The following is a 16,156-nucleotide window of genomic DNA, read 5'->3' on the forward strand; positions in this document are numbered from 1 at the left end:
ATGAGCTTACTAAATATACCTACCTACTAGTGACCGGACTCGTTATCGACGATGTAAATGATTTGTTGGTTTACAAGGCTTACCATTTGGATTCACAATTTCACACTGCATGAGCATTACTGGAGCAGTAGTGCAAAATTAGGTAGGGGGAAGCGGGGCAGCTTGGTACACCTTTTTTTGAAATCGATTTTAGGCCCCAAAATAAACTCAAAATACATTTTTTTTGTACCTACTAGATGACAAATTTACTAAGGTATAAAAAGTGTATCATTTTTTGTTAAATTTATGGCCAGTAAAAGAGATATATGGATTTTAACAAAAAATGGGATTTGTTCAATTGTGCCCCACCTGCAGGGCACTTTGATACATTACATGGGACACTTTGGGTCGTTTCTCAAAAAGTTGGCACCGCCACCTGTAAATAGGTTTATGTTAGAACTTTTTTTTCATTATGTATAATTTTTATATATAAAATTTTAACACATACTTAGAGAGACTTTTTACACAGAGGCCTAATACTTTGAAAAAGATTTTATAAATATTGATTACAAAAAAAAAAATTGTAAGTACGTTTATCCGTTAACCTGCCGTGTCCCAACGCGAGGTACTGATGTTCCGAGCTATGAAAACCACACAAATTATTAACTTAATTTAACGTCATTACCGTATTTTATTAACATATATCCTTAACTTTTAAAGTATTACTATCGCATAACAATATTATACTTATATTTTAAGTTATTTGGCTTCAAAGTTTGTCCAAGGCAATTCTTAACAGTCACCTGGCGCGGCACGTTCACGACGATTGTATAACCCCCACCGCACCTTTCCCATCTCACTCCGCACGAGCCGAAGCCGTCACTCATCAGCTATCACCTGGTAGGATGAAGACGTGGTTATTGTGCTTCGCAAATAAAACACAAACGACAAAGTATCGGAAATTGGAGTTTGTAATGGGTAAGTACTCTTTATCCTGGCGTCGATATCTTGCTAATTATGTAACCTATCGCATTACTATCAAGATATGTAACGTAAACAATAGTTTAGTTTTATATGCCTAAGTATGGAGTTCATCAAGCTAATACATTTTGTGTATTCGCGATATAACTGCCATTTTCCCCATCACCTGCATATCGTCCACCTGGATAAAACTGCCAGGTGGATGAGATTTTGCGGCAGGTTAATGTCACTGATACCACAACTAATACTCGTAACTATATAATTATATAGCGGTTATATCGCTTTTGTGTGTTAATTTAGGAATAAAAACTATCCAGTCTGTTAAAGCTGCATATTATTGAAATTTGTGTACTTTTGTCTTAAGTCTCGTTAACCTGTCCAAAAAAGTCAGGTGAATGATGCAATGGCAGGTGAATGAAGTGTCATTCACTTGCCATATGACAGGTGATCGATAACTATTTAAAATCCACGTTACATATATTCAAACTAGATTTGTGACGTCCCACGAGAAAAGGTACGTTATGAGGGTTTTTAGTTTTAGACATATATTAAAATGTTTTGTAAAAAGGTGAAAACATGCTCATTTTGTTTATTGTGTGACAAGAGAGAGAGGTATGGATGAAAAGAAAAAGACATGCTGCGTTGACCCCAATTGTATGGGGCAAGGGCAAGCGAATTATGATGATAATCTGAAACCTTAATGCTTAACGTTTGTTTACCTGACCGATTTTGAATTTTTTTTTGATTGTATGTACACAGATTGGTCCCGTTTTTGTCAAAACCCAGTTCTGATGATGGGATCCATAAAGAATCGAGGGAACTCCTCAAATCTTAAAGGCATAAATATAGTGATTTTTGTATTTTTATTTACAAATCAAGCATATACATTCACAAAAGTGACATTTGATGAAGTGGAACTGCTGATGAAGATCAGAACGGAACTCTTCAACGACGCATAGTTCACGTTTGGCTATTTGTCTTCTTCGTTATGTTTGTTAAGAAAGTTAAGTTTTTAAGCTACATTGTTGTCAATCTCGAGTTCTGATGATGGGATCCATGAGGAATCGAGGGAACTCCTCAAATCCTAAAGGTATGCGTATAGTGACTTTTGGATTTTCATCAGAAAATCAAGCATTTTCATTAAAAACTGTCGCATTTTATGAAGTGGAACTGCCGATGATGATCAGAACAGACCTCTTCAACGACGTATAGTACACGTTTGGCGATTTAGATTTCGACTTGGATTGGGACTGGGGTTGGGACCCGGACCCAGACTCGGGCCCGGACTCGGACCCGGACCTAGACTCAAACCCGGAGTCGGACCTGGACTTGGATCCCAGCTCTTATCTGAACGTGAACCCGGACCTAACCTGACCTGACCTTGCACCAAACCTGAGTTCCACTAGGTACTGCGAGGGTTCAGCACCAGCTCTATCTTGGGTACTGCTCTCCCAAGTGCTCATCAAGACGTGTCGAATGACCAAAACAGCATGTGTATATGTTGCATCAAACCTGAGTTCCAGTAGGTACTGCGAGGGTTCAGCATCAGCTCTATCTTGGGCACTGCTCTCCCAAGTGCTCATCAAGACGTGTTGGATGACCAAACCAGCGTGTGTCTATGTTGCACCAAACCTGAGTTCCACTAGGTGCTGCGAGGGTTCAGCATCAGCTCTATCTTGGGTACTGCTCTCCCAAGTGCTCATCAAGACGTGTCGAATGACCAAAACAGCATGTGTATATGTTGCATCAAACCTGAGTTCCAGTAGGTACTGCGAGGGTTCATCATCAGCTCTATCTTGGGCACTGCTCTCCCAAGTGCTCATGAAGACGTGTTAGATGACCAAACCAGCGTGTGTCTATGTTGCACCAACCCTGAGTTCCACTAGGTGCTGCGAGGGTTCAGCATCAGCTCTATCTTGGGTACTGCTCCCCCAAGTGCTCATCAAGACGTGTCGAATGACCAAAACAGCATGTGTCTATGTTGCATCAAACCTGAGTTCCTGTAGGTACTGCGAGGGTTCATCATCAGCTCTATCTTGGGTACTGCTCTCCCAAGTTCTCATCAAGACGTGTTGGATGACCAAAACAGCGTGTGTGTATGTTGCACCAAACCTGAGTTCCACTAGGTACTACGAGGGTTCAGCATCAGCTCTATCTTGGGTACCACTTATCCAAGTGCTCATCAAGACGTGTTGGATGACCAAAACAGCGTGTGTGTATGTTGCACCAAACCTGAGTTCCACTAGGTGCTGCGAGGGTTCAGCATCAGCTCTATCTTGGGTACTGCCCTCCTAAGTCCTCATCAAGACGTGTCGATTGACCAAAACAGCGTGTGTCTATGTTGCATCAAACCTGAGTTCCAGTAGGTACTGCGAGGGTTCAGCATCAGCTCTATCTTGAGTACTGCACTTCCAAGTGCTCATCAAGACGTGTTGGATGACCAAAACAGCGTGTGTCTATGTTGCACCAAACCTGAGTTCCACTAGGTACTGCCAGGGTGAATAGACAGCAAGATAGAATGTTTACTTATTCACAGAAACTTGTTAAATTGGGAATCGAATCGAAGGTGAGGTGGGTCAGAATCCAAAATTTTAATCATCGCGGTGGACAATAAGGTCCCTTTTTATAGAAGATGACACTTTTTTCGATTATTTTTAGAAGGCATTGAAAATGATGTGGTGGACAGGTGGATGACACTCATTACAGGTGAATGATGACAAGAAACCAGGTTAACGGCAACGGACACAGGTTAATGACGCCTCTCGATAACCTGTCAATATTTTCATTGGAATTTGTACTTATTTCTCCATAACCTGCTTCTACTATCGATAACCTGGAGACAAAATATCTTTCACCTGTCCTTGATATCATTCACCTGAATTTCAAACGCCTATATCTTCTAAACTAATTGAAGGAATTACTTCCCTTCCACATTTTCTAATAGTTTAAGTTGCCTTTTAACGATCCCAATAAATAAAAATGCGAAAATGCAAAATTTTTGAAAAACATAAATTTTAACCTGGCGGTGCCAACTTTTTGAGAAACGACCTTTGATACATCATTTTGGGGTACTTTGACACGTGAATCAAAGTGCCCGGTAAGTGTTTCAAACTGCCCCCCAGAGCACACTTTACAGATCAACTCGGTTAGCTGACCAGTAGTAAACTTTTGAAACATTATAAAACGTCTATTAAGTGCGGTGCTATTAGAACATACTACAGTTATTAAGCAGCAGGTGCATTAACACTACAAAAAACAACTTTTAATGAATTCAGTGTCAGTTTTTGACAAAAAGCTACTTTGGTTGTTTTAACTTTTCTTTGTTAATTTTCTTTCTCTTTGTACGTAAAAAAAAACTACTATACAGTAAAAAAAATCACAACAAAAACTGGCAGGGGCACTTAGATACACTAGAGGGGCACTTTGATATGTTCAAAACTGCCCCAATCTTTATTGTACCAAAGTACCCCAATGGTCAAAAAAATTAAAAATAATTTATTAAAAATATACTATTAAGTATTACTTTAAAATAATAAGCTAACCCTATTACTGAATAAACGTGCTAAGTGCGCATTATGATGTTTATCCGGTAAAGTCTAAAATTTCGCACCACAACTCGATAAAAAAATCATAATTTATTTACTATGAGACCGCGGAAACACGTTTTCACGCACCAAGCGGCAACGGCTGTCAGGAGAGATGTGCCGAAGCTCGTACCTCACTCACACATACAAAGCCACGTTTTAGTGTTGCAAAAGGTGAACATAAGTTTTTAGTTAAGGAATTAGTGTGGGTGTTCAAAACTGCCCCTTGTGCCTATCTACCCCGCTTCCCCCTACTGCTAATTACAGTAAGAGTGACATTCCATTTCCAACTGCAGCTGCAATACTGTTCATTTTACTATGGAAACGCGTCGCTGTCAGTGTCAATTTCAATAGGAATATGAACAGTATTGCAGCTGCAGTTGGAAATGGAATGTCACTTTAATGCTGCCGACTTCATTTGTGTGATTGTTTTTATGAAACTCGCTCTTATCTTGTTTCATAAACCCACGCTCGTATTTTAATGCCTTTCATTATGTCTCTCTCTAGTTGGTCCCTCATATCTAAGGATCGTGGTTAGTATCAGGGTTGCATCTGGAGCGGATGATCTGTCTCCACCGGTTTCTGTCCAACACGTCTTTGACGACCGTGTAAAAAGCACTCATCCTCGATGACGAGTCTTTAACTTGATCGGTCCATCTTATTGGAGTACGAGCTCGTGATCGTGATCCTTCGGTGTTTCCAACCCCAATCGCCAATGCCAATCGCTTACGCTCCGTAGCGATTGAAACGCAATTATCACTGTCGCTAATAAGTAAGAGTGATAGAGAGGCATAATGCTTTGTCGAAGCGAGCGATAGCGATTGTAACCTTGGCTAGGCCGGTAGTTTTTCCAAACTTTCGTCACCTCTGCGCACTGTGCCTCCGAAATATGAGAGTATGCGTTGTTGGCATATGGTGGATAGACGAGTTTTCACTCGCAGCTATTTCATTATGTACCAGTCACATAAACTACTATAACTTACTTGTTAAATATCGTCCGGTCATGATAATTCCTGATACGATCAGCCAACGCGTCCAACGATGTCGCGCTGACTTCCCGCAGACCGTAGTACTGGGTCAAGTTGTACTCGATAGCCCAGTGGTGCTCGCCGCGGTTGGTCGTCACGTCCAGGTAATACTGGGTGTAGTCTAACACCTGTTGATCCAAAGAGGTATCATCATTATAACACTTTAAACTCTCGCGTTTTGTACACATATTCAATTACACAAACGTCGGAATTAAAGGTAAAAACAATGAAATTATATCGCGGTAGACCCGTTTGTGTAATTGAATAGGTATCATCATTCATGCTACCTCCCTACCTCCATTGTTTGGCATCGGAGTAAAGGCCACCCCACACCAGCGTCTTTCGAGCGTCGGCGTCTGGTCAGCGCTATGGAAAATGTCGTCGCTGCGCAGTTGCGTCAACGTTGCGTCGAGCAGCAGCCATAGAGTTGACTAGACGCTGACGCTTGGGAGACGCTAGTGTGAGGTGGCTCTAAAGGATGATTCACACTAGAACAGTCCGGGTCGGGTCGTCCGACACTTCGTTTTCCATGACGGGTGATCGGTGATCACGTGATGTTGACTATGGAAAACGATGTCCCGGATCCGGTCCGTTCTAACGTGAGTTACCCTTAATATTACGAGGTGATTTGGATAATTGTGTCCATTCGGTCTCTTTATTCTGCATTGAGATGATAAGGATTAAGGACAGCCCTTTTATTTCTTTACAGGTGTAACTATTACATGATTTTTTTTTTCCTTTAAGTAACTTTTTAAAACAATCATTAGTACGGGATATGAGTTAGAAGTGGCATTACACTCTACACATTCATCGAATTTCGACATCATATTCGATAAGGTAAATCGCAAGTATGTATTGGTTGAGATCATGAGATATGCTGAAACGTGAATGAAATTCAATTTGTGAAGGTTCGAATACTGCTATAATATTTATGGCAAAATTAAGATACAATTAAGTTTGTATTTGATAGAAGCAAGTATTGTATTTCAAAGTCTAATCATAATAATGTTCAGATCGAAGTTTAGACAGCTCCTTTAATAGATGACAAACTTTGGCGCTGAACAATTAAGTCGAAGTTCAGTTCATAGTAAGTATTTTCCAAATACAAAGTTTCTATTGAATAATTTGGATTTAATGAGACTAAAAGTGGACAATCATGTTTATTTGAATTATGGAAATATTAGGAATAAAAGTGAACATGATTATTTTAATTTATGGAGATATTGTTATGTAGGTATCTACGTCCAAGCAAAATGCTCGAAAAAAATATATCTTGAAACATAAATGAAACAGTCATGTACATATCTAGAACAATTTTTGGCTTATATGTATACCTAACGTGAATGTCCGCTTTAAATATAAGTAATATGAGACAATTTGTGTCAAAAAAATCATATCAACCAAGTATTTGTCAGGACTTTTTTTTCTACCACACGAATTGTTTAACACGAAGATAGACAAGTGGTCTTTTTACCTTTCCGTTGTTGGAATCAAACTTGTACAGTCTTAAGCCCGGATTGGATATGCTGCCGGCGCCCCTCGGGGTCACAGACGGCGCGAGGAACGCCCAGGACACTGGCCGACCTAAATAAAATAAACACAACATTATTACGTCGAATCCCTGGCTATTTATTTTTATACACGGAAAGCTTCAGCAATAAAAATGAGAATTGTTTATCTGGACTGGGGAATTTCAAGGATAGTAAAGATATTCATTGCATTATTCAAGCAGCTGTGATGGTTTGAATAGAACATTTATGTTACACAGTTACACTCTTGTAATCGAGATTGCCAGATTACGGTCTTTTTAGTCTGTGACTTGTGGATGAAGCTTTTCTTGGTGGTGGAAACGAATGGTTCAGCACATTTTGCACATAATAAATCATCTCACCTTCACTATACACAAGTCTGAAGGTATCCGTATGTCTATGGCCATAGAACTGTCCCACAATGACGTCACTGAAAGCCCTGATGAGGTGTATGAGCCTGGCGTTCGCTTGAGGGGTCAACTCGCCGCCGCCAGCCGCTGAGGCGCTGCCAGCGCCGTGACGTTCTTCCACGCCCGGGCCCGCGTGTGCTACTATATACACCTGCAGGGCAAATAAATGGGCGGCTCTTTATCATTTGTCATTGCCTGTCACGTTCTATAAATATGTAAGTGCGAAAGTGACGCATGGTACGATAAGTGATAAAAATGCGACTGCTGCTGCGACAACAAACCCACGTAGGTATTAAAGAGTTATTAATAGTAAAAGAGTAAGTTATTGTCTAAGTTTCTAAGTGTTTTCTTGAAGAACTATGTATTTAGAAGTGTTGATGTACCTCTATTTTTCTAATTCTCGGGTATCAATATTTGAACGAGGGGATAAGCAACAAATTAGCCTCCCAGTAAAACTAGTTATATTGTTTCCAGTAATATTGGTTAAAACCTCTAGTAATTTAAAATTGCTATTTACGGGCTATTTTGAGGTTACATCCAATTCAAATACAGCAATGTAACAAATCACGCATGAGAGTTACTTATCGCACCGTCTATTTAAATTATCTATTTTTGTCTGCGTTATTATGATCTGCATCGTCACATCATAGGCCGCTGCAGTAATGTCGGAGCAGTATTGCAGCTGCAGTTGGAAATGGAATGTTACCTTTATACAAAAGAGGTATGCAATAAATTAACAACATCATTGAGTTACAAAACTTGAAGATAAATAAAATTATGTCCAGCTTACGTGTAACGTACACACACAGAGAATCGTTTGAGCTGTTGAGATTTAATGTAACATTTGAGTAAACGAAATAAATTGTTAGTACCTAACACAAAATTGTTTTACTTATATATACTTAGAAATCTTAGAACCAGAAGCGTAACTTCACAAGCTCTGAACTTAATTTAATATACCAGTTCTTTGAAGTTTATAATTATAATTTATAATTATTATAAAATTCTAATTTTAACAACGCGTAAAACGCAATAAGCGGAAGAAATTCGAGTAACCCTAGCTACTATGAACAAAATTATGTTTAGAAGTAAAAACTTAATACATACATACATTATTATGTATTTAAAAGTTAGTTTATTGACGTAAATAAATATAAAACTACGTATGTAAGACATGTAACTAACTTTTAACCAATTAAGTAAATATAACTTGCAACACAGTCTCGAAAAGTTTCTTCATTTTGATATATCATTTATTTAGTCCTGATTGAATAGCTATTCAGAAACAAATTTACAGCACACTACAGGATAAACTAGATTCAATAAACAAGATAACTTTATTCGTAACTAATAAAATATCATAAAACATAATTGAACAGCCTTTTATGTCGTAAAACAAATTGAAAATAAAATATGAAACATTCCTTTATCTATTAACTTCTTTTTGTAACAAAATTGGCTACATTTTCCACTTTACATGTCAAAGACGTGATATTAAATTGATATACGTATAAACACTTGCAAAATCACTCTCTTCACTATTATAAAGAAAGCATTCAAGTTAATGTAAACGGCAGAAATGGGGGAGTATTTTTAAAAGAAAATACACTGCCTTTAAAAAATGTAGAAGCCATTAACTCTTCGGGTGTCTCGCTGCACACTAAAATGGAGGCGAATGGGAAGAAAAAGCGAGATTTATTCTTATTTCATTGAATGCGCTTTACTGATTTTTTCTAGTCAGTTGAGTACATATAGTTTCACTAATGGGTTAAGTAATATTGGTATGAATACTCTAACCATAGTATTCATTCAAATGTTTTTATAAATAAATTAGAGCAAAATATATGAATCTATTGTATCACACAAATCAAAATATACAATTTTTTTGCATCTACTTTACCATTATATGTATGTATATGTATATCACCGTAAAATTGTAAGCACTCGTCAGTTTAAAATCTCGCCAGTTAAATTCTGCCGCGGTAAAAACCAGTAACTCATTTTGAAATCTCTTTCAATTTTATATCATAACATACAAGTACAAGGTATATAATTGAATGACATTTAAAAATGAGGTACTGTCCTTATACTAAGGCAGAATTATAAACTGATGGTAGGAAGATTATAAACAAACCTAACCTAACCCATGTCAGATTGTCAACCAACGGGTGCACAATACATGAGGGCGAATTTGATATTCCAGGGCAAAGTCTCTACATATAGTAATAGTAACTAGCGTCTGATATATTTTCACGCTATTCACACATTATTTCAGACCCTTGGGGCCATGACTGATGCGGCACGTCTAAAATGTTTCGTCTCGACTTGTATAATAAAGATAACTCAAAGGTCGAAAGATGAATACCTACTAAAAGAATTTTTGTAAGCTTACAGAAGTAAATAGCTCGAATATCTGAGTTAGGCCGGCAGAGTGAAACCAAGCATTTTATAAGGAAATTTAGGGTTCTGCCCAATGTCCTCATTTCGGGACACACGTTTTTGTTTCTAAGCAAGAAAATAAAGTGTTATTTATTGAAAACATTGGGTGCGGATCTTCATATATTATATTGAAGGAGCTTGTGATACGGTACACCGTCTATAGCCGTAACGTCATTTGCCTTGTCGTGACACAGCATGCGACATGACCTAATTACTGGTGATGCATAAAGTGTAAAGTCGGTAAGTAACTCTGAATATGTTGGTGTGACTCTGTCTTGTGATGTGCCTAAAACGGCACAAGATACTTTTCATCATAATTATATGAAAACTTGGCGTCTGCGGACGGGATTGCGGTTTTGTCAAATGATGCCATATCCTCCATCTACGTCTCTCGACGGACTGTCTGTGAACGTGTTAAAATAATGATGATGGCAACAACTTATCATCTTACTTTTCCTCCTAGCCTTACCTAAATAGCACTTGTTCTAACCATTTTCAATGCGCTGTGGGCCATCAATTCCAGCTGCTCTGTCAATCCAAAGCTCGCTGTTTTGCATAATACATATTGACTTTTGAACCGACTTACTTACTTTTGCTCCTAAGCTCTCGATCTAGCCAGAAACAATACATTTCAGAAGGATGTTAACCTAAATAGACTTACCATCTCACTTTTCCTCCTAGCACTTATTCTAACCATTCCCACTACGGTGTGGACCATCGATTTCAGCTGTTCCGCCAACTCAAAGCTAACCTGAATAGACTTACCATCTCACTTTTCCTCCTAGCCTTGCTAAGCACTTGCTCTAACCATTCCCACTGCGCTCTGCCCCGGTGCGGGCCGTCGGTTCGAGCGGCCCCGCCAGCCCATAGCACGCTGTTTAGCACCACAATCCGCAGCTTACTGTGCGACTGCTCTATTGTGTAATAGCCACCTGAAGCAAATAAGACAATTAGAAAAAGTGACCAAGGCCTCCACCCTCCAGTGCCTCAGGCTGGAATCGAACCAGTGTCCTCTGCTACCGCGGCAGGTGTTCGGAACTGTCAAAATTTTGTTCTAACTGACAGGCCGATACCGTTCGGCGGAATGTTAATCAGTGGGCCCCTTTAGGGATGACTAGGGGGCGCCATAATCCTTCAGTAAGAAGTGCATATATTTGGAAAAAATCGACCTATGCCGCTGTGGCCCGGTGGCCGAATGGCACAGGCACCTGCCGCGATAGCAGAGGACGCTGGTTCGATTCCAGTGTGGGGCACTGGGAGGCCTTGGTCACTTTTTCTTAGTATATGACATTTATTTCAGTTTATAATTATAATTTATATAGTAGTGGATCTACTTGAAATAAAAACGAAATAAAATATTTTCTGAAAATAATTTAATTTGTTCTATAACTTCTAATACAACAAATAAGACTTTGTTAACCATTTAACACAAATTTTGATAAAGATATAGATAGTTAATTATTCAAGTAGGCATAATAGTACAATGCGCTTATATGAACGTCATATAAAGCTACACCGGCTTTGATCAAACACCACATGATATCATGTTAAGAAGTAGTAAACTAGAAATAACTGTTTGTTGTTCGCGCTTGCCACATAATTTAGTTCGTTAAGACTGCATCGAGCAAAATCAGCGAAAAAGGCAGTCACCGTTTAGTCGCTAGCGTTCACATCTCTTGATAAAAAAAATTATAATAAATGTCATTATTATCCCAAAGAGTGTGTTTACAACGAATCACCCTTGAAAATCTGAAATATTTTACAATATAATAAATACACTTATGCAAAGTTGTACCTAAAACGAGATGAACGAGTGTCAGCGTTTAGTAAAATTTGTATAAAAAAATCGATGCTCATGCTATAAAATCGAGTGATTTCGAAAGCCAGATAACTGGACTACAACGAATCAGGCTTTTCCTATTTTTCCTCTTAAAGGCTACAGAGAAATTCAATCGTAAACGTAAACTTTCGTAAAATTTCCATACATCCGCCATATCTGTCAAATTCTCCTTTCAATCAGATGCCCGCTGGGCTTGGTTCAAAGCGGACGCGTACCAGGATCTCCCAGTTTGACAGTTTGAAATTCATATCCGTATACGAATGATGATACCAGTGAAAAACTGTGTTCAAAATAAATAGGGTAAATAAATAACGTCACACGGAGATCTAGAGTCATTAAAATTTCGACATCTTTTTATTCACAAGTCATAATACTTAAAAAATATAACAAATTATTTAATAAAATATATGAATACAACCAAATCAGTGTAATTAGCTTCTTCCTAATTCACTTAAAATGAAAAAAGTTTGAAGATTTCTTATTTCTTATTGGAATAAATTTTCATTGTGCTGGTATTCATGTTACGTCATTTTAAAAACATATATGACATAATGTCAATATACTAGATAAACAATTTATCAACAAAATTCTTCACATTTTAGCCTAAGCAATATAAATTATTAAAATTTTATTTATGAAGACGGAGCAATGTTGTTCACATAATTTCAGCAATAAAATTCTTAGTTTCAACTAGTTCTGTTGCTATTCTAAGAGCTATCACGAGCTCTGAAAGTTAATTCAATGATATATCATCAAGAAATTGAAATCAAGACTCGAACTGCAGTCTCAGCGAGTTTTTGTGGCTATATTATCAGTTGAAAGAACGATATTTAAAGCCAATACCAGCAGTGGTCTGTTTTACGAGTACCTATATTGGTTTCATGTGACGATGTTTATATAAATGTATCTATCAAACAACAACGTGCTTTTATTTCATTGATATTCGGTGCAAAACGATAACTCAGTAACGAAATAAAATTATGAGAAATGCTTATGGTTTTTTTCAGTGAACGTTTATATTTATGAGGTCGTTTATAGGTAAGGTCTTATGTCTTATCAGGCTTTGGCCTTTGGACATTTTTGTAATGCTTTGTAATAAGATAGGTGAGGTATCTACTTATATCCCTAATTGTAATAACCTTTTTTGAAATGAATTACAATTTAATTATTTAAATAAAAAAGTGGTCCACAATAATATACATCCGTTCGGTCCGCTAAAATAATATAAGTGCCCTTCATAATATTAAGTAGGTATATTTAAGATTAACAATCAGTAAACATCATTAATTACAAATTGGGTGAGATATTTCCGACATAAAACCTAAAGGTAAAAGTACAATTTGCTAAGTAAACTGTCAATCTACATTAATTATTATAATAGATAGACACTTATAGGTCAGCTTACTGAAGATTATGAACAACATATAGGTACTTTCTAAATAAAATACAATTTGTTTTTCCATGACTCATGTAGGCCTTATTTTACTAGACCATTTAAATTAAAGATGAAATTAATTCATGATAAAAGGTAATAAGGCCCGGTAATATTCTCTGTTATTCTTGAACTTGTACTATGACTCAGACACTGACACTGACAGTGCAAGTAACAAGGCCCGGTTCCGAACCAACATGGTATGTTTTTTTTATAAAACGTGTATTTTTCAAAAGCGCCGGAATATTATTATAACTATTTTGGTATATGAAGAAACATGAACAAATGAGAAATCTATATTGAATTGAATTGGTAATAATATCCTGATTATTTATAAAACTATTTCAGTTAAAATAAAGGTGGGCCTTATATGCCTCACCTAACCCTATTCGTTCACATTTAGATCCTATAGCTATATTTGGTCACTTTGGCCGTCACTATCTATTTGATACCGATTGTACTAACAATTAAAAGTACAGCTCATATGTACTTTTTCCTGTACTGAAACTTATAAGGTATGCCCACCAAATACGCTCATAAGAACGATATATTCGATAGATATAGGCTATGAACTATCTAATGATATACAGGGTGTAATCGTTAAGTGTAGCCAGGCTATAATTCCGTAAATATAACAGATATCAGAAAACTTCAAATTGATATCGAAAGTGCGTTACCCAATGAGTAAAATTACATTAATAACTTTTTTTAAATAAAAACAGAAATATCCCAGACATTAACTCTACTCTAAGACATTAACTCACAAACCCTCCCATACATTTAGTACGACGACTCACCCTTCAAAGAACGTTGGTGTCGTAAGAGATAAAACTGCTTGAGATTCATTATTTGCGATGATAAACTGTAATAAAATAATAAAACTACCGTTTATGAAATAATAGATTTATTATTTCATAAACGGTAGTTTTATTATTTTATTACAGTGAGGGGTGAGTCGTCGTACTAAATGTATGGGAGGGTTTGACGTTAATGTTTGGGATATTTCTGCTTTTATTTAAAAAAGTTATTAGGAATCATCCATTAATTACGTCACATTAATTTCTAGGTTTTTTGACGCCTCCCCCCCTCCTTGTCACACTTGGTCACATTATGCAACTCCCTCCCCACCTGGTGTGACGTCACATTTTAGGTAATTTTGTTTTCAACGAAATGGGCAGTACTAACTCGGCATTATTTAAAAAAAAAATATTTTTGGTAAAATAAATATATATAATTTTATAACACAAAACCAATTAGGAACGAAAATTACCTACATACTTCCAAAAACTCATTATTTAAATGTACTGCGAATAAAAAAATATAAATTAATTTTCGGTTACTGATGAATAGTGATGAAGTTAAAGTGACGTCACAGTGTTTGTGACTCCCCCTCCCCATGTCACAACATGTCACATTTTCTTGACCCCCTCCCCCCCCAAACGTGTGACGTAATTAATGGATGACCCCTTAATGTAATTTTACTCATTGGGTAACGCACTTTCGATAACAATTTGAAGTTTTCTGATATATGTTATATTTACGAAATTATAGCCTGGCTACACTTAACGATTACGCCCTGTATAAGTTACTTCGGGACGCGTCATGGTCATGGCCCAGAACCCATACTATCCGGGACACAGTTCTTTAATATTATGTGGGGCTAAAAAGGCCCTCTGTCAGTGCAGGTGACAAGGCCCGGTCCCGGGCCTTATTGAACGTATGAGATGGAATAGTAAATTTAAATATTTTAATATAGGTAATTATGAGTTCTTTGATTTCCCGATAAGTTTTAAGTAAGCATCACTTACTGACTTACAAAAGTATAAGCGTAGTACCTGCATTCTATTAGATGTTTTTAAAGCCTTATTATCAATAGAGCTTTAAAAATTAAGTTTTAAGTAAAATATAATAAGCGTGTTTAGTTGTAAAAAATATGTTACAAGACCTATATATAACTAATGAAGGGATAATTTTAGATATAAGTAGTTCACTTCGAGTAGGTAAAATAGACGATTTCTTATATCTTTAATAATAAAACTCCTAGTTTTAATTTGGTCTATGTCTACAAACCGCATACCTACCATCGCACACCACCACACTGTTAACTGACAGTTCGTAAACCTTATTACAAAAGGCATAAGGTCTACAGATGGACAGTTAAGAGCGTCGCCGTTTGTACCTATCTTAATACAAAAGTCAACAACGAAAATAAATAATTACCTAATACGTCACATACCTATGACATGACATGAACAAACAAGGAAAGCTATATATAAAAAGTGTTTTTTCTCTGTCTTCTCACAAAGGAAAGTTTGACAGTTTTAATTCCTCAAAGGAGGTCAGTAGTTAACACTAAACTCGAAACAGCACCTTTAAAAAAACATTAGGGGTCACTGACCTGTCCCAGTAAATTGAGGTAGTGTGCGTGAGCTGCGTTTGTGCGTGAAATGGGGTAATTTGACAGAATCTGAAAATTTACCCTCCTCTACGCCCTCTTAATTTATATTGCTAATTAACTGGCAACATTTTTGTATTTAAAAAGTTATTAAGGCTAGAAACATAGCATGTTAATAACACAGGCATTTTCCATTCAAAATCTAGTGATTAACAGTAGGCGTATTAAGTATTAAGACTGTTATTAGGTATATTAATTAAATTTTCGCTAATTGGTGGTAATAGAGCGAATATATTTCATAAAAGAATAGCTTTTTTCTAAGGAACAACATATTTTTTGGCAAACTTTTTGCATTTTATCTTAACAAGTAGTTATCATTAGGCCAATTGAATTCACTCTTGGACAGAGTTACACCAAGAAAAGTCTGCAGCGATTTTGATAGTCTGACGCAGTACAAGTGTTATTCAAACATCATCATTTTATAGAAGTTTGACGCATAAAATAACACTTGCACTGCGTGGGCTATCAAAATCACTGCA

The 16,156-nt window shown here is 36.9% G+C and overlaps 1 protein-coding gene across 1 annotated transcript in view; it reads right to left on the minus strand.

Annotated features, from left to right (window-relative positions):
- LOC134664291 (acid sphingomyelinase-like phosphodiesterase 3a) overlaps positions 1–16,156 on the minus strand; it is a 107,944-nt gene that overhangs the window by 8,483 nt on the left and 83,305 nt on the right. The window contains exons 6-9 of the mRNA XM_063520850.1: positions 10,716–10,882; positions 7,464–7,662; positions 7,047–7,156; positions 5,528–5,700 (exon numbers count right to left, since the gene is read on the minus strand). Of these exons, the coding sequence (XP_063376920.1) occupies positions 5,528–5,700; positions 7,047–7,156; positions 7,464–7,662; positions 10,716–10,882 (649 nt within the window). The remainder of the gene's footprint in view (positions 1–5,527; positions 5,701–7,046; positions 7,157–7,463; positions 7,663–10,715; positions 10,883–16,156) is intronic.

The sequence above is a fragment of the Cydia fagiglandana genome, chromosome 5 (assembly GCF_963556715.1).
Source record: "Cydia fagiglandana chromosome 5, ilCydFagi1.1, whole genome shotgun sequence".
NCBI lineage: Eukaryota > Metazoa > Arthropoda > Insecta > Lepidoptera > Tortricidae > Cydia > Cydia fagiglandana.